Below are 20,857 nucleotides of genomic sequence, written 5' to 3' on the forward strand. Positions count from 1 at the left end.
GCGTATGCGATGCCTAACATGCGCATCTGCTCGTTTTACCAGCAATGGCGCGACGACGGCACAGTCATATCCAAAGAAAAAAAAAAAAAAAGTACTAGTATTTTTCAGAAGAAATATAGAAGTTTTTAATTCATTAGTACCACGTTTCTTTATTACTACCGGTTAGGGCTGGGCGATATATCAATATATGCGATATATCGCGGGTTTGTCTCTGTGCGATATAGAATATAACTATATCGTGATATTCGAGTATAAGTTCTCACGCAGTTATTATTAGCAGCAGGCTTTAAACTGCATGCGTCTCTCCCTTTTTCTTGTCTCTCCTTCTCACAGAGACCTATAACACTTGCGCACCTTCTTACATAAGTCACGCGTGCAACGTCACACGCCCTCCCCGAGCAGAGGTAGCAGCATGGGTAACGTTAGCTGTGATGCTAGCGAAGCCGTGCAAGTAGTAATACGAGAGAAAGAAGGTGCGAATCTGGTAACAAATGAAGGAAGAATTAATTCCCAAGAAAAACAGCAGGGGGTCCATCGTCTGGCGGTGGTTCGGCTTCAAGCGGGAAGACGTCGAATAGACAACTTTAATTTGTCAAGTGTGGGGCACAAGCGTTGCTACCAGAAGTAGCATTACTGCTAATATGTAGCATCATTTGAAATGTCACCTGCTAATAACTGTTTAATAAATACAGTTTTGGTCAATTGACTTTGTTGTGATTTCCTTCTCTGCATGAAAGTTTAAAATGAGTATCTATATATGCAGCATGAAAAAGAATGTTTTAATGTAGACTAAGGCTGGGTGATAAATCAATACACTCGATATATCGCGGGTTTGTCTCTGTGCGATATATCGTGATAGAGTATACGTTCTCACACAGTTTTTTTTTAGCTGCGGGCATTACACTACATGCGTTTCTTCCTCTTTCTTGTCTCTCCTTCACAAAGACATTTAAAACAAGCGAACCTTCTTACATATGTCACGTGTGCAACGTCACATGTCCTACACGAGCAGAGAGGTAGCGGCACAGGGAACATTAGCTGTGAAGCTAACGGTGTGTTGAGAGTGGTAATAGGAGAGAAAGAAGGTGCGAATCTGATAACAAATGAAGGAAGAATTAATTCCCAAGAAAAACAGCAGGGGCTCCATCGTCTGGCGGTGGTTTGGTTTCAAGCGGGAACATGTTGGAACATTTATACGGCAGAAGCGCTGCTACCAAAAGTAGCAGCACTGCAAATTTGTAGCATCATTTGAAAAGTCACCCGCTCGAGAATGAGGAGTGCTTGAAACTGCATGTCAACATCTCCTTACCCACAAAATGCCGAAGCAACAATTTCCACATCAACTGCATAGGACATATACTGTACTATTTGATATGCAGCTCATTTTTATGTGACAATTATTAAAATATCTTGTGTGACATCATGCACAAGTGCACTTTATATGTTTTTAACCATTGTAGTGGCGTTCTGTACAAAAAGTGCACTTCAATTTCGTGTCGTTTTGATATATCATCTTAGTGACATCATGCAGTTATAGTTTGTTTCAAAATGTCTGACAATCCTGTAATTTCTGTTTTGAAATGACATGAATGTTTGTGCCACTGCTTAATAACTATTTAATAAAATACAGTTTTGGTCAATTGACTTAGTTGTGATTTCCCTCTCTGCATGAAAGTTTAAAATGAGCATATATTAATGCTGTATTAGGAAGAGTGTTTTAATGTAGACACATCATACTGCTGTGATTGTATGCATCTAGTGTTCATTCAAGGCTAAGGCAAAGTATTGAGATATATAATCGTGTATCGCGATATGGCCTACAAATAGAGATATTAAAAAAAGGCCATATCGCCCGGCTCTAATGTAGACACATAGAATCATCATACTGCTGTGATTATATGCATCAAATAAGGCTAAGGCAAAATATCGAGATATATACCGTGTATCACGACATGGCCTAAAAAATATCGAGATATTAAAAAAAGGCCATATCGCTCAGCCCAACTACCGGTATACAGTACAACCCTAAACCAGGGGTCACCAACACCGTGCCCGCGGGCACCAGGTAGCCCGTAAGGACCAGATGAGTAGCCCGCTGGCCTGTTCTAAAAATAGCTCAAATAGCAGCACTTACCAGTGAGCTGCCTCTATTTTTTTTAAATTTTATTTAATTAATCGAAAGCTGGTCTCGCTTTGCTCGACATTTTTAATTCTAAGAGAGACAAAACTCAGATAGAATTTGAAAATCCAAGAAAATACTTTAAAGACTTGGTCTTCACTTGCTTAAATAAATTAATTAATTTTTTTACCTTGCTTCTTATAACTTTCAGAAAGACAATTTTAGAGAAAAAATACAACCTTAAAAACAATTTTAGGATTTTTAAACACATATACCTTTTTACCTTTTAAATTCCTTCCTCTTTTTTCCATACAATTTAAATCAATGTTCAGGTTTTTTTTTATTATTGTAAAGAATAATAAATATATTTTAATTTAGTTCTTCATTTTAGCTTCTGTCTTTTCGATTAAGAATATTTGTGAAATATAAAATTCCCAAAAAATATTCTGGCAAATCTAGAAAATCTGTAGAATCAAATTTAAATCTTATTTCAAAGTCTTTTGAATTTCTTTTAAAACTTTTGTTCTGGAAAATCTAGAGGAAATAATGATTTGTCTTTGTTAGACATATAGTTTAGTCCAATTTGTTATATATTCTAACAAAGTGCAGATTGGATTTTAACCTATTTAAAACATGTCATCAAATTTCTAAAATTAATCTTAATCAGGAAAAAATAGTAATGATGTTCCATAAATTTTTCAAAAAGATTCGAATTAGCTAGTTTTTCCTCTTCTTTTTTTCTGTAGAATTTTGAATTTCAAAGAGTCGAAATTGAAGATAAACTATGTTTCAAAATTTAATTTTGTTCCTGTTTTCTCCTCTTTTAAACCGTTCAATTAAATGTATTTTTCATCATTTATTCTCTACAAAAAACCTTCCGTAAAAGGAAAAAAAATTACGACGGAATGACAGACAGAAATACCCATTTTTATATATATATATATATATATATATATATATATATATATATATATATATATATATATATATATGGAGTTGTTTATTAAAGGTAAAGTGAGCAAATTGGCTATTTCTGGAAATTTATTTAAGTGTGTATCAAACTGATAGCCCTTCGCATTAATCAATACCCCAGAAGTAGCTCTTGGTTTCAATAAGGTTCGTGACCTATGCCCTAGACCATACTAGGAAATGGTGATATTTTTGCCCAAAGTTATCATTTTGTCTAAATCAGGCCTATTAATTAACAATCACCTTGCATAGTAAAATCCCAGAGACTCCAAATAAGAATGGATGTAATCCATCAAGTCAGAGTAATGGCAGTACAGGAGAAAAAGGAAGTGAATGTGTCAAAGTAGTGTGAGTACATGCTTACAATGATCATCTTTGCTGCCAACAAGTGTGTGTGTGTGTGTTTGTGTTGTTGATGGGTTGAGGTCCGACAAATACCTGATGGTTCCGGTGGGCGAGGGCAGCGGGCTCATGAGGTGGGCGATGTTGTCTGGAATGTTGATGGTGAGCGGGGCGATGTGAGGCTGGACCGGCTTGACGGGAGACTCGGGAGCTTCTCGCTTCATCTTCTTCCCGCTGGAGAGCGCCGTGAAGGTGATCTTGATGTTGGTGCTGGGGAACCTGAACGTGCATCTAAAGGGAACACGATCAGCGTTATCACTCAGTGAGGACTTTGTTAAAGCTGCTTTAATTAGTGTCCTTGCCATTAACATTGAACAGGTGCTGGAAACATGGTCCATCTTTTCAATCGTTTTTTTCATGTTTCCTTCTAATTCTAAATCACATTCATAACCAAAACCTGATGAAAACATCAAATATAAACACGAGAGGGGACAAACACACTGCTCTTTACAAATTGATGGGGATGTTCCAATCAGGGTTTCATGCTCCCCATTCCGATTATTCGTAAGTGAGATAGGCTGATACTGATCACATGTATTAACTGTAAATGTTTCCTATTATGGTGAGTGCTGACAATAAGATTATTAAAATGAGTTCCTTATTCTCTTTTATTACATACAATTGTTAAACAAAACTAAGCTAATTCTGCACAGTAAATGGGCAAATAAATAAAACAATTTATACACAAATAAAAATATCTAATAATTCTATTATTGATCATATAATGGACTTTACCTTTGCATGTACTGACTGTGACAATACTGACACACCAACAGTTGCAGTGTTGGCGCAAGGGAATCTTCAAAATGGGGTCCTAGGGACCCCAACAGGTCATAAAAATGGGGTCCCGCAGTAAATTTTTGGGGTCCCACTTTTTTTAACCGTTTTGAAAACAAATGATAAATGTGTGCATTATCCTGTTATAACTCACATTCTATATTGTGTTTTGGAAAAAAGGTTGTCATAAACGTTAATTCATAAAAATAAAAAAAATACAAAATAAAACATTTTTAATGCATATGCAAATGTATTCTGTTATAAATATTCTGTGTTCATTAGTATTAACATACTTGTTCTTAGGGCTGAGTGATTAGATGATTGCGATCGTTGATCGCGATTAATTTGAGTTCGATCTCGGGGATCAGCTGTTAGCATATTTCTCCGATCAAACATGGCGGGACTGACTGATAGAAGTTAACTACTGCGCTAACAGTAGGGAAGCAACAATGCTTGGTATAATCCTGCACGGCACAATATCCCTTTATTGACCGTGATCCTGTGCAAGCGCAAAATTAAGAGCGACAAACTGCAACAAAAGGCCAATGTGATATAATGTCCCAAGAGAGGCACACAGAGTTTATTGCTCTTCCTAAACTTCTTCGATGACCTTAACACGCCAACAGCAGTGCTCAACATCGTATTCCTAAACTCGCACACGCTACGTCGATTAATCGACATTGAATCAACACCGAGGTTTTAATTACTGCAAAAACGTAACCGCAAGAGCCTGAAGTTTTCTATTTTTCTACGCCAATTAAAATTGTTGAGCGGTGCATCCCTTTATCTCTTGCTTCAAACAGGGACAGTCTGTGTTGGATGGGCAGTATGAGCCCATCAACACGGACAAACGAGCAAGAATGCTGTGATCACTTTATGGTAACAAATAAAAAGACAACATTCAACTTTGTTTTTCCAACTAGAAAAAAATGCACTTTATGATTATCAATATTTTTTTAGGTAAGTTTTTCAATTTTTTACCACTATATAGTAATTATCTTTCAATTACAGTACAATGGTAAACAATTGTAAAGTAATAAAAAATAAGTGGATATCCTTTTAAAGGGGAACATTATCACCAAACCTATGCAAGCGTATATACCTTGATGTTGCAGAAAAAAGACCATGTATTTTTTTAACCGATTTCCGAACTCTAAATGGGTGAATTTTGGCAAATTAAACGCCTTTCTGTTTATCGGTCTTTTAGCGATGACGTCAGAACGTGACGTCACCGAGGTAATACACCCGCCATATTCATTTTCACATTACAAACACCGGGTCTCAGCTCTGTTATTTTCAGTTTTTTCGACTATTTTTTGGAACCTTGGAGACATCATGCCTCGTCGGTGTGTTGTCGGAGGGTGTAACAACACTAACAGGGAGGGATTCAAGTTGCATCACTGGCAAGAAATCTGCCGCCAGACCCCCATTGAATGTACCAAAGTGTCTTCACATTTGACCGGCGATGCTAAGACAGACATGGCACAGAGATGTATGGATAACCTGCAGATGCATTTGCAACGATTAAGTCAACGAAATCACAAAGCTGAGTTTTGTTGATGTTGCTGACTTATGTACTAATCAGACATATTTGGTCACGGCATGACTGCCAGCTAATCGATGCTAACATGCTACGCTAATCGATGCTAACATGCTATTTACGCTAGCTGTATGTACATTTGAAACTAGATACCCACATTTAATGCGAAACAAACACTTACCAATCGACGGATTTAAGTTGCTCCAGTGTCACAAGATGCGAAAGTCCTGATCGTTTGGTCCGCACATTTTACCGGCGATGCCAATAAGGCAGCCATGCTATGGGCCACTTCATTAGGTACACCCACCCTATGGCCGAATAGCGTCAATAGCTATTCGCTCAATAGCTTCAATTTCTTCTTCAATTTCGTTTTCGCTATCTGCCTCCATACTCCGACCATCTGTTTCAATACATGCATAATCTGTTGAATCGCTTAAGCCGCTGAAATCCGAGTCTGAATCCGAGCTAATGTCGCTATATCTTGCTGTGGTAACCGCCATGTTGTTTGTATTGGCAGCCCTGTATGACATCACAGGGAAATGGATAGTGGTTTCGAAGATAGCGAAAATAAGGCACTTTAAAGCTGTATTTAGGGATATTCCGGGACCAGTAAAATTTTGAAAAAAACTTCAAAAAATACAACAAGCCACTGGGAGTTGATTTTTATTGTTTTTAACCCTTTTGAAATTGTGATGATGTTCCCCTTTAAATGTTTACTTAGATTATCTTTATATATTATGATTATAATACATTATAAAAACAATAGCTTTTCTTGATTATTTCTTCAGTTTAAGAGCATGATGTAGACAAAAACTCTGAGTATGTCTGCATAAAGCCAAAGTCTGCCCTCACATGTTATTTTTGCAGCTTTCTGCATTGTTATGGATAAAATATATAAATTGCAAACCGAACCGCAATCATAATTTTTGAAGGAAAATAATTAGGTTTTCTCTCAAAATTGTGGAGCCCAAGCACACAGTTTCTCTGTCGCTAACCCCACCAGCAACACAACACATCCTCATTCTCCAATATCAACATTAGGGGTGCACAAAAAATAATGTTTTGCATCCGAATCGCCAATCTTATTCATCCTGATTCTAAATTGACTCAATTTCCAAAAATGTACATACATTTTTTTTTACTAAACACTTTTTTTCATAAGAACATAATTTTAAAAATACATTTTGAGGCCATCGCCTTGTAACCAAAAATAACTGTTTTTTTGTTTTGAAAAAGTTTCAATATAATAAATATACCAAATAATACATAGCAAGAATCGGTTTGAATCGCGAATCCTGTTGAATAGAATCAGAGTCGAATCGTCGCGACAGGAATCTAAATCAAATCGTTAGGTGCCCAAAGATTCATACCCCTAAACAACATACAACACAAGCGGGTCGTTACTGTGAGAAGTGAACATGCTGGAAGGATAAAAGGAGAAAATAGTGAAAAAGCCCAACTTCCATCATTTGGTCTAGTTTTGTATTTAGGCTGTACTAACATCAGCAAAAATATGTCAATGGCTAAAATAAATCACTAAAGCGAGTGTGTGAGCAAACAACAACAATAATATTACCACTAGTCCATTCCCTTCCTCTTACTGAAACCACCCACAGGTAGTTTGTCACAGGACATGTTTGTGTCCGAAGACAAAACGAACGCCAGCAAACAAACTGAACAACTGAGGAAGACTTTCACTCGATTTTAAACACCCGCCTGCCTCATGAAAAGAAGGAATGTCAACAAAAGAGAGCAGCGAGACGGAAAGGACAGTGTGTGAGGTAGGGGGAGGGGAGCCTCTTGTGTTTACATCAGCCGAGAGGAATCCCAGGAATACCAAGTGTCCCCTGGGCTGTAACCACTACAGACCCCATAGCTTTTCTACTAAACGTGGAGGACGTAAACATGGCGATACACGTGACCTCGCAGAAAATACTCAAACGATGCAGTGCTAAAACAACATGGAGACTCAAGTATCAAAATGCTACGATGAAGTAGTTTTTGAGAGCAGGAAGAAACATGAGTAAAGTGCAGCTCTTTGCTGGCATAAAGTATAGAACAATATTAACATTTCATATCATGGTTATTGCGACCAAAATCATTATCGCAGTATTGTTGAATGTCATCAAAAGTACTTATACACAAAATTTCTTATTTTCAAGAAGTTGTTTTTTTTTTTAATAGAATGAATAAACACACTGTTATAAAAATAAATACTATTTTGCATGTTGTGTTTATGCTTCACTGATAGTTTTTTAGTCTTAGTATTATAATTTTAATGGCTAAGCTTTTATTGTTTTAAATATTTATTTATACTGAAGCACTATTAATAGTTATTTGAATGAAAAGTGTGTAACAAATAAAATCTATTGTCCATTATTTCTGGCGGGTGCTGTGGTGTCCTACTCTGTTCAGCAGTCCTTAAACTCGCCGTAAAAATACCACTGTCTTGTATTCCTCAGAGTATAGATTGACCACTCTAAGAGAGCACATCTTGTAGTTTCAGCGTGCATCTGAGCTGTAGGTTTGATTAAAATTTTTGGAGGGGATGAAACTGCCATGTAAAATCGCTATTGCTAATAAGTAGCATGTCAAAAGTAAAGACAATGTGTATTAGCATCAAGCTAGCGTATTTTTGGAAAAATGGAGCCTTACTTTACTTATATTGGGGCGTTTGTGAATTTCTTTGTTGGAATTGTAAATTCCCACATTACCTAGTAGGTAGTTTGGCTGACTTGTGTGTAACGTGCTCATCACTCCATCAAATCACATATGAATCATGGCATTAATTTAGGGTTACTTCAGTTCTTAATTATTCATTGTTCATCAAAAGTTGGGATGGACACAAAAAAGTTGCAGTCTCAAGTCACACTACTATGCATTTTTTTTATTATATTGACTTTAAAAAAAATATATGTTACTTAATGAGCTGCATCAGAAACTCAAGGACTCGCTGCACGGTTGTCCTCCAGCGCTCGGTGGCCATTTTTCACCAGCTCGCAGGAAAAGCGAAAGCAAAATTATTTAGGGTTTCTTTTTACCGGTCTTTATTGCGTGCAGTAGTGCTTTGCAAAATAACTAAATACCGTAGTACAACATAAAAATGTCTATCGTACGATGTCACTCTCTTTTGTTTAAACTTTACGATGACTGCAGGAGTATGGATACAAACAATGTAGCAGAGATGGAAAGCACAACGGAAGCTAAACCAACAAAACATGAAGAAGAATTGGTAACAAATGGAAGAAAGAGAAAGTTCTTTGTTTGGTTTAAAAAAGTCAGACATGGACCAAACGATAGTAATCTACAAAACGTGTTGCCCACAAGTCGCTACTAGTGACTTGAACAGTCTTTTCTTCTGCTATACAGTACTTATTCCAAACAACCTGTTTGGAATTTAGTTAGCTAGTGGCGTATTTGTCGCTAGTTACGTCAGTTGATATCTCCACATATGGTACAGTTTTACCCATTGCAGTCAATAAGTTCCTTCTTTTTCTCTATCCTCTTGTTGTGGGGCAGATTGGCTCATACATGAACATGCATCCTCCACTTATGGTGCGTTCCATTTACCTTGGATGTTGGAAGTGGGAGTTTGGAATGACGTGATAGCAGAGTTGCGAGCGTACCAGTAATCCAGTAATCAGAAATCAAGACGGACACTTCCATGAAAGCTATTTTTGCGCTTGCCTGGTCCGAATATAAACAACCCATGGAAAAATACTCACTCTTTCCGCAACTTTCCAACAATGGTGAATGAAAAAAAGAACATTTGATTTGTATTGTATTTCTGTTAACAGTGTGTCCAAAGAATTCAATAAACAAAAAAAAATGGGGTTCAGTGCAGTAATGTTCGTTAACTTACCAGAAGTGAGTCTTGAGTTTAAGACTGAATCAATCAATACTGTCTCAGAAGCAGCCAGTACCAACCTCATCACGTCCGTTGTGTCCTGAGCAAGACACTTCACCCTTGCTCCTGATGGGTGCTGGTTAGCGCCCTGCATGGCAGCTCCCTCCATCAGTGTGTGAATGGGTAAATGTGGAAGTAATGTCGAAGCGCTTCGAGTACCTTGAAGGTAGAAAAGCGCTATACAAGTACAACCCATTTATCATTTACTTTATCAATGAGGTGAGTTTTGAAGCAAACAGTGTTTATGCACTTAATTTTTTACACACATTTTTGTATTACTGTATTTTACCATTAGTTAAGATTAACATGCAGTAAGTTGAATGATGCAGACACGTTTGTCACTGGAGTCTGCCTGGAGACTTTGCATGTGTAAGTTATCTGCGACTACAATTATTTGATACTGTTTGTATTGACAAATGTGGTATTTTTACACTGCAATATTCTTCAATTGTTATCACACATGTCTTGCTTGTGTGCTTAGCTGTTGTGTAGTTGCTAGCTCTTAGTAGCCCATACATGAAAGCTAATTTTTGTCTCCATTATAAAGCCCTTTTTGGATACTGAATGTATTTAACTGAATTATTTGCTTTAGAATTTTGTGAAACTATTTTATTATTTGTTTTACATTAAATTATGCTGACAATTGCATTGAATAAAAATGTTGGAGCCAAAAACCACCACAGTGGATGAAGAGGAAACACAGACGCTATTGCTAGCAATGAAATAAATGTAGTTTACACAAAAGTAATGTTACCATTAGAGGTGGGAATCTTTGGGCACCTCACGATTCGATTACAATTCAAGAGCTACGATTCGATTAAAAATCGATTATTGATGCATCTGTAATTCATTTATATTTATGCGTTTTCACATTTTTTTTTATTTCACTAAATAACCCTTTATCACTTGCAACTTCAAAAAACAGTGCATTTGTAGTAAGAAACAGCTAAATTAACTCTCAATACATTTATTAAATTATTGGAAATGTGTGCAAAACTGAAACATAAGTACCCTATAAAAAAGGAGCTGTTCTGATCGCTCTGTGAGGTGGCTCGCTGCAGTCAGCCAAATTGTACAACGGTCTGCATTACTTTATTTACAATAAATAAATGGGGTTATCGACTATTGATGTTTACTAATAGATTTTATAATCGTCCATGTCCGAATTGCGATGCATCAAAAAATCAATTACTTCCCCCACCTCTAGTTACCATATATCAACATCCAACAATACATTGGATAGAGCTGATTTAGTGCTACAAAAACTCACCAGATTAGATGCAAATATTATTGTTTACATTCAGAGCAGCAATCTCTGAATCCAATTTGGGGTAATTGAGAATTCTCAGACTTTCCAGGAAGGAAATCAGGTTCAGTTGTAATTTCAACTAGGTATTTGTCAGTAGACTCCAATGGAAGCGCTAAAAACTACAATATTGCTTACAAGGAGAGGACGCAGTCGAAGTCAAAGTCAAAGCCGAGTAAATAGGACCCGCCCACAAAAAAACAGCGCATTCTGAAAAGACGGTCAGAAAGCGGCTTGAAGATGGTCTGTAAAAACGATCTATATGATATTGTGATAAAAGAACCATCATTACATGTTATGTAGACCACAAGGAAATGTTTTGCATGTGGACAATAAATCACAACAGGACCCCTTTAAAACACAAAAAGATTATGATGAGTGATAATAAAAGCAAACATGTGATGTAGTGCTCATGGGAGACATTATATTTAGACTAATGTCAACAACTGAACAGTACTGAAAGTGCTGTAATATGCATTATGCAACTCTCCAAACTGACAGTCTTTTTAAAGCGGAGCATGTGTCAGTAATAGGATAATACTTAATGGCAAACGTACGCTAACAGCCAATCAGAAAATACTAGTAAGTGCGCCATATTGTTGTCTGGCGGTTGATCCTTTGCATGGAGTGACAAGAGAAAGTAAAAATGGAGAAATTGTGGATAAATCAGAACAAGTCACAGGGTCGGTAGTTAGGTAAAATAAAAGTAGAGAAATGGAAAAATATCAATCGAGGGTGAATGGGGCCCTTTTGGAGGTACAGGTGGGACTTGAATTAAAGTAAATAGCCCTAAAGCTAGCATTTTATGTATGAAAATATAAATATGAAGCCCCAAATAAATTCAAGAATAATGGCATAATTATGTATTGTAATTGTAAAAACACAATTTGTTGAAGTAGGGAATCACTTAGTAAAGTCATAATGGTAGTTTGATTATAAAATGAAGCTATTTATTACATGTAATCTTCTTAAATTCCTGATAATATTTTAGTGTTTTTAGTCAACGCTGGCCATGCAGCAAAAGATCTACTACAAGTTAGTGATTTTGTATTATAAATCATGATAAAAATCATGAGACACATTATCTACTTTTACCAGCAAAATGCGCAACTTATGAAAATGACTCACCAAGCAGTTTGTAGTTTTGTTTTCTCAATCTTTCCTTCTCTGCATGTTTGCTGCCCCCGCCATGCTGTTTCAATGACAGCCAACCTTTGCCACCATCTTCGATCACTTTCCCACCGCAAAGACTGCAAACTGCTTTCCCCGCATCTTTGTGCTTGAAAATTAATTCCGAAAGCGGGCGTCCGTCCACTTCTTTTTCTCACCACGACCAATTCAAATAATTATTTATCCTCGCATCCAACCCACACACCGTTTCGCTATCTCTCTTATGGAGGATATCTTTCTTCCACGACATGTTGGAAAAATTGTGAGCAATCAAATACACAAAACACGTGTTATTTCAAAACAAAATCACCACATGATATTCAACAATCCCACACTATATAATTTTTACTTTACAGTACAGACAAGGACGCAATTTAGTTGCATTAGCTTGTTGTCGTGCAGGATAAAAGAGCAATAAGGTGCAAATTGAAATACATAGGTTACTGTACAGATAAATATATTGCACTTTTGCATATGCATCCACGTTTATGGATGTATGTTATATTGTGTTTATATTCCAGTGAGTTAATCCGTTTTGGGGGGTAATTGAGGGGATTAACATGTTAAACACACAAGTACTTAAAAATACGAATATGTTTATTTAGGACCACTGCTATTATTTGTTTTCCCATTTAATAGCGCAGAGTATCGCAGGATATTACTTGAGCGTTCTCGAATATCAATGGAAGCAACCGATACCAACCAACACATACGAAAGCAACCCGACTTCATTAGTGTGTTGTGTATTAGTGGTTTTATATGAAAATCTAAAAAAATAGAGCAGAGCTGTATCTTCCCGACACTAAACCTGTAGAAAATAGTTCTTCTTAGGTTTCTGTTTACATTTTGCACTATTTTGTTACACTGTATCAAGCATTTCGTACATACTCCTTACTTTTGTACCCTCATTTTAAGAGGTTATTGTTAGGTGTTCAATGTGATTTAAAATTGTGTTTACAGTGATTTAGTGTCTTCCATGCTTCTGTTGACATATTCCCTCTTGCCTTGATAGCTGAAGCGATAATCAGAGCAAAGTTAGATTTTTTAAAAATACATATTTTCTCTTGGTCATAATTTTCGGTAGGTCGTAAAAATAATGAAAGATATCGACCGATATAAAACACTTGCATTGTGATACAGTTTTCAGCCATATCGTCCAATTAAATATGAAGTATGTTGACAGTAATCATAGGGCAATAATATCATTGTTGTAACATATATTGCTTTATTGTACCTAAAACACAAACTTGGCCAAGGGGTCGATCCATTTTGGAACGACACCCGCAGGGAGGAGACGCTTGGGTTTGTTTACGCTCAGCAGTTCCATTCACAAACTCGGCCAAGCAACAGATACCAACCCACACATACGAATGCAAACTCGACTTTATTAGTGTGTTAGCGGTTTTAAACAAAAATGTAAAAAATAAAGTTCCACTCCGGCTCGAAAATGTTCAGAATTCCACTTAACAGCTGACACCGGGGATCTATTAATATGGCGGTTTTTTTGACTAATGTGGCGAACAAATATTGCAGCTGTAACTTCCTGGCACTAAACCTGTAGAAAATAGTTCTTAGGTTTCTGTTTACATTTTGCACTATTTTGTTACACTGTATCAAGCATTTGTGTTTTAAGAGGTTATTGCTCTGTGTTCAATGTGATTTAAAATTGTGTTTTTGAGTGTGTTCCATGCTTGTGTTACCATATTCCCTTTTGTCTTGATAGTCGAGGCGATAACCAGAGGACAGTCGGATTTAAAAACATTTTTTTACATTGCATCTATTTTTTTCTTGGTCCTAATGTTCAATAGGTCGTAAAAATAATGAAAAAACAGTTGGACCGTGATACGGTTTTCAGCATTATCGCCCAATTAAACATTAAATATGTTCATTTTTCCGACATTGTTGATGCAAATTATTGTTACAGTGTAATAATTATTGTTACCTGTGGTAATGCCACCGTGATACAACATTTCTATTATAATCCTTCAACAAAGTAACAGTGAAACTCAATGTATTAATCACTGAATTGAGAATTGGGGGTGGGATTAAATAACTTATTTTCTTCCCACTCCCTTTCAGGCAAAACTGGACCATCATGCTTACATACTGTACATCAGTGGTCCCCAACCACCGCTCCGGGGACCGGCACCAGTCCGTGAGACATTTGCTACTAGGCCGCAAAGAGGATTTAAATAATTTATAACCGACTGCACTTTCTCCTACTTAACTTAAGCCAGTCCCACCAGACACACCAAAATCTTGTTGATAGATGTTTTATAAAACTTCTAATAGGAAGTCGCCATTTTCTACATTTGTTACATGGGACAATGTACATTAATAAGCATATCAAATGTAAAGGTGCCAAATCCTAACCAAAAGCTAGCTTCCATCTGCGGCAGGTTGATGACCTAAGATCAGGAACAAAGTGACCATAAGACTTAATGTGCATGAGGCAGATGGAGCAGTGCTAAATAGTTGCATATAATAATTGTAGTGAAGGGAAAAAAATAAGCATCTCCTTTGGCCAAGTAAGTTAAAGTTCTGGTATTATTGCACATCGTCCTAGTAAGCAATAACGGAAGTATTTACGCATGGAAAATTGGACCAAAAAAGCTAACAGTGTATCTACGCATGAAATATTGCACAAAATATGAATACCTAACTTTTAGAATGGAAATAGTAATCCACAGAAAGCTATTGGAACTATAAGATCAGGGCAGATCAAGAACAAAGTGACCATAAGACTTAATGTGCATGAGGCAGATGGAGAAGTGCTAAATAGTTGCATATAATAATTGTAGTGAAGGAAAAAAATAAGCATCTCCTTTGGCCAAGTAAGTTAAAGTTCTGGTATTATTGCACATCGTCCTAGTAAGCAATAACGGATGTATTTACGCATGGAAAATTAGACCAAAAAAGCTAACAGTGTATCTACGCATGAAATATTGCACAAAATATGAATACCTAACTTTTAGAATGGAAATAGTAATCCACAGAAAGCTATTGGAACGAATGTCAAGTATTTGTAGCTTTCTTACATTTACATGCACTTGTTCTGGAATGTGATGTATCACCCTTAACCCATCAGATACTAAACCCAAAACAAAGCCTACTAATAGCAAAAACCAGCAAAAAACAAAAGTCTATGGAGAGATTTTTTCCAAAGGGAAAAGGCAGGGGACTCCCACTAATTAAATGTTACGGTGAGTTTTTTCATGTCTTCCATTTTCGTGCACTTATTACCTATGTCTATATGCCACACGTGGAAGGCCGGTCCGTGAAAATAATGCCTACATTAAACCGGTCCCCGGTGCAAAAAAGATTGGGGACCCCTGCTGTACATCATCTTTTGCATTATATTAATTTGTATTACTATTATGTGTCGTCTACCTCTGTGTTTTTCAACCAGTGTGCCGTGAGAGATTATTTAATATCACCTGTTTGGGGAAAAAATATTTTTTGCAAAACCAGTAATTATAGTCTGCAAATGAATTGTTGTTGTTGCGTGTCAGTGCTGTCTAGAGCTCGGCAGAGTAGCCGTGTAATACTCTTCCATATCAGTAGAGGGCAGCAGGCTAATTGTTTTGTAGATGTTGGAAACAGCGGGAGGCAGCGTGCGGGTAAAAAGGTATCTAATGTTTAAACCAAAAATAAACAATAGGTGAGTGCCCCTAAGAAAAGGCACTCAAGCTTAGGGAAGGCTATGCAGAACGAAACTAAAACTGAACTTGCTACAAAGTACACAAAAACAAAATACTGGACGACAGCAAAGACTTACTGTGGAGCAAAGATGGCGTCCACAATGTACATCCGAACATCACATGACAATCAACAACGTCCCCACGAAGAAGGATAAAAACAACTGAAATAGTCTTGATTGCTTAAAGGCCTACTTAAACAAGATATTCTTATTTAAATGGGGATAGCAGGTCCATTCTATGTGTCATACTTGGTCATGTTGCGATATTGCCATATTTTAGCTGAAAGGATTTAGTAGAGAACATCCACGATAAAGTTCGCAACTTTCGGTGCTAAGACAAAAGCCCTGCCTCTACCGGAAGTCGCAGACGATGACGTCACACGTGTGGGGGTTCCTCACATATTCACATTGTTTATAATGGGAACCTCCAACAAAAAGTGCTATTCGGACCGAGAAAACGACAATTTCCCCATTAATTTGAGCGAGGATGAAAGATTCGTGTTTGAGGATATTGATAGCGACGGACTAGGAAAAAAAGTAAAAACAAAAAAAAAACCGCGATTGTAATTGAGACGGATTCCGATGTTTTTAGACACATTTAGTAGGATAATTCTGGGAAATCCCTTATCTTTCTATTGTGTTGTTAATGTTTTAGTGAGTTAAATAGTATCTGATAGTCGGAGGTGTACGTCCACGGGTGTCTTGACGCGCAGTGTCTCAGGGGAGTCGACGGCAGCTATGGACGGGGCAAGCTCAGCTTTTCTCTGACAAGGACTGACTTTTTAACCACAACTATCTCACCGAAACCTGCTGGTTGACATTCCGTCATGTTTCATGTTCGCTTCACCGCGCTCTGATCCATAGTAAATTTTCACCTTCAGGAATTTTAAACAAGGAATCACCGTGTGTTTGTGTGGCTTAAGGCTAAAGCTGTTTGTATGGAGGAAAAAACGTACGTGACAACAGGTTGTACTGGACGCAAAAGACAGTGCCTTTAAGTTACGCCCCCAATATTGTTGTCCGGATGGAAGTCGGGAGAAATTCAGGAGAATGGTTGCCCCGGGAGATTTTCGGGAGGGGCACTGAAATTCGTGAGTCTCCCGGGATAATCGGGAGGGTAGACAAGTATGTGTATGTGTGTATGTTAGGGCTTGGCAATATATCGCGGGTTTGTGTTTGTGCGATATAGAAAATGACTATATCGTGATATTCGATTATATGTTCCCACGCAGTTGCTTTTAGCTGCAGGCATTACACTACTGGCCATTCCCACTCTTTCTTGTTTCTCTTTCTCACAGAGAGTAAGCGCACTTTCTTACATATGTCACATACTGTTACGTCATACGTCACATACATATACGCCCTCGCGCAGCAGAGAGGTAGCAGCATGGGTAACGTTAGCTGTGATGCTAGCGAAGCCGTGCGAGTGGTAATACGAAAGAAAGAAGGTGCAAATCTGGTAACGAATGAAAAAATTATTTATTCCCAAGATAAACAGCAGGGGGTCCGTCGTCTGGCAGTGGTTCGGCTTCAAGTGGGAAGATGTCGAATAGACAACTTTAATTTGTCAAGTGTGGTGCACAAGAGTTGCTACCAAAAGTAGCATTACTGCTAATACGCAGCATCATTTGAAAAATCACCAGCTAATAACTGTTAAATAAATACAGTTTTGGTCAATTGACTAGATAGATAGATAGATAGATAGTACTTTATTGATTCCTTCAGGAGAGTTCCTTCAGGAAAATTTAAAAAGTTTAAGTTGTAAAAGACTAAGTTGTAATTTCCTTCTCTGCATGAGTTTAAAATGAGTATATATTAATGCGGTATGAACAAAAATGTTGTAATGTGGACACATAGAATCATCATACCGCTGTGATTATATGTATCAAGTGTTAATTCTAGGCTAAGCCAAAATATCGAGATACATATCGTGTATCGCGATATGGCCTAAAAAAATATCGAGATATTAAAAAAAGGCCATATCGCCCAGCCATAGTGTATGTACGTATATATTTATAATTTATTTACATAAAAGTTCATTAAAGGCCTACTGAAACCCACTACTACCGACCACGCAGTCTGATAGTTTTTATATCAATGATGAAATCTTAACATTGTAACACATGCCAATACGGCCGGTTTAGTTTACTAAATTGTAATTTTAAATTTCCGGCGAAGTATCCGGTTAAAAACGTCGCAGAATGATGACGCATGTGCGTGACGTCTCGGGTTGTAGCGGACATTTTTTTCCAGCCCAATCCAAGCAATAAGTAGTCTGCTTTAATCGCATAATTACACAGTATTCTGGACATCTGTGTTGCTGAATCTTTTGCAATTTGTTCAATTAATAATGGAGAACTCAAAGTACAAAGACGGAGGTAGAAAGCGGTGCACTGCAGCTGCCTTTAGCAACACAAACACAGCCGGTGTTTCCTTGTTTAAAATTCCCGAAGGTGAAGCTTAACTACGGAACAGAGCGGTCGAGCGAATATGGATCCCGACCACATGTCAACCGGCAGGTTTCGGTGAGAAAATTGTGGTAATAAGTCGGCCCTTACTGTAGACATCAGCGGAGCTTGCGTCCTGCTGCAGTTGTGTGGCTTCCCTTAGAGACACTGGCGGTCACCACACCTGTGGCCACACCCCTCCGACTTTCAGGTAGTATATAATCTCACTAAAACACAATAGGCAGATAAGGGCTTTTCCAGAATTAACCTAGTAAATGTGTTTAATAACATCTGAATCGCTCTCACCTTTTTTTTTCTAGTCCTTCACTCTCACTTTCCTCATCCACGAACCTTTCATCCTCGCTCAAATGAGTGGGGAAATTGATGCTTTCTTGGTCCGAATCGCTCTAGCTGCTGGTGGTTATGATTGTAAACAACGTGAGGAGCCCTACAACCTGTGACGTCACGCGCACATCATCTGCTACTTCTGGTACAGGCTAGGCTTTTTTATTAGACGAAAAGTTGCGAACTTTATCGTTGATGTTCTCTACTAAATCCTTTCAGCAAAAATATGGCAATATCGTGAAATGATCAAGTATGACACATAGAATGGACCTGCTATCCCCATTTAAATAAGAAAATCTCATTTCAGTAGGGCTTTAAAGGCCTACTGAAATGTGTCATACTTGATCATTTCGCGATATTGCCATATTTTTGCTGAAAGGATTTAGTAGAGAACATCGACGATAAAGTTTGCAACTTTTGGTCGCTAATAAAAAGCCTTGCCTTTACCGGAAGTAGCAGACGATGAAGTCACCGGTGTGAGGGCTCCTCACATCTTTGTTTATAATGGGAGCTTCCAGCAGCAAGAGCTATTCAGACCAAGAAAACAACAATGTCCCCATTAATTTGAGCTAAGATGAAAGATCCGTGGCTGAGGATATTGATAGCGAAGGACTAGAAAAAAAAAAAAGCAAAAAAAAAAAAAGCCGATTGCATTGGGAGCGATTCAGATGTTTTTAGACACATTTACTAGGATAATTCTGGGAAATCCCTTATCTTTCTATTGTGTTGCTAGTGTTTTAGTGAGTTAAATAGTACCTGATAGTCGGAGGAGTGTGTCCACGGGTGTGTTGACACCAGTGTCTGAGGGAAGTCACGGCAGCTGCATGGACGGCGCAAGCTCCGCAGATCTCCGGTAAGAGGCCACTTTTTACCACAATTTTCTCACTGAAACCTGCCGGTTGACAAGTGGTCAGGAACCATGTTTGATTGACCGCTCTGATCCATAGTAAAGCTTCACCTCCGGGAATTTTAAACAATGAAACACCATGTATTTGTGTGGCTAAAGGCTAAAGCTTCCTACCTCCATCTTTGTACTTTGACTTCTCCATTATTAATTGAACAAATTGCAAAAGATTCAGCAACACAGATGTCCAAAATACTGTGTAATTGCGTGATGAAAAGAGACGACTTTTAGCCGCGAGTGGTGCTGCGCTAATATGTCCCCTCCAACCCGAGACGTCATGCACACGCGTCATCATTCCGCGACGTTTTCAACAAGAAACTCCGCGGGAAATTTAAAAGTGTAATTTAGTACTAAATTGCAATTTTAAATATCCCGGGAGTTTTTTCTTGAAAACGTCGCGTAATGATGACGTGTACGCTTGACGGGCTGCGCACACACACAGCTAAAGGTCGTCTGCTTTAACCGCATAATTACACAGAATTTTGGAGATCTGTGTTGCTGAATCATTTGCAATTTGTTCAATTAATATTGGAGAAGTCAAAGTAGAAAGATGGAGTTGGGAAGCTTTAGCCTTTAGCCACACAAACACACGGTGATTCCTTGTTTAAAATTCACGGAGGTGAAACTTTATTATGGATCACAGCGAACATGGATCCCAACCGAATGTCAACCAGCAGGTTTTGGTGAAAAAATTGTGGTAAAAAGTTGCTTCTTACCGGAGATCAGCAGAGCTTGTGCCGCCCATAAAGCTGCCGTCGACTTCCCTGAGACACTGCGCGTCAACACACCCGTGGACACACACCTCCGACTATCAGGTACTATTTAACTCACTAAAACACTAGCAGCACAATAGAAAGATAAGGGATTTCCCAGAATTATCCCAGTAAATGTGTCTAAAAATATCTGAGTCCGTCCCAATGCAATCACGTTCATTTTTTTTTTTACTTTTTTTTTCCCTAGTTCGTCGCTATCAATATCCTCAAACACGAATCTTTCATCCTCGCTCAAATTAATGGGAAATTTGTCATTTTCTCGATCCGAATAGCTGTTTTTGTTGGAGGCTTCCATTAAAAACAATGTGAGGAGCCATCAACATGTGACGTCATCGTCTGCGACTTCCGGTAGAGGCAAGGCTTTTCTGTTAGCAAGCAAAAGTTGCGAACTTTATCTTGGATGTTCTCTGCTAAATCCTTTCAGCAAAAATATGGCAATATCGCGAAATGATCAAGTATGACACATAGAATGGACCTGCTATCCTCGTTTAAATGAGA

General features: G+C 37.9%; 1 protein-coding gene across 1 annotated transcript in view; it reads right to left on the reverse strand.

The window, feature by feature from the left end:
- LOC133556089 (forkhead box protein K2-like) overlaps positions 1 to 20,857 on the reverse strand; it is a 30,465-nt gene that overhangs the window by 8,381 nt on the left and 1,227 nt on the right. Inside the window, exon 2 of the mRNA XM_061905701.1 lies at positions 3,527 to 3,721. Within this exon, the coding sequence (XP_061761685.1) occupies positions 3,527 to 3,721 (195 nt within the window). The remainder of the gene's footprint in view (positions 1 to 3,526; positions 3,722 to 20,857) is intronic.

This window comes from Nerophis ophidion, linkage group LG07 (assembly GCF_033978795.1).
Source record: "Nerophis ophidion isolate RoL-2023_Sa linkage group LG07, RoL_Noph_v1.0, whole genome shotgun sequence".
NCBI classification, from domain to species: Eukaryota; Metazoa; Chordata; class Actinopteri; order Syngnathiformes; family Syngnathidae; genus Nerophis; species Nerophis ophidion.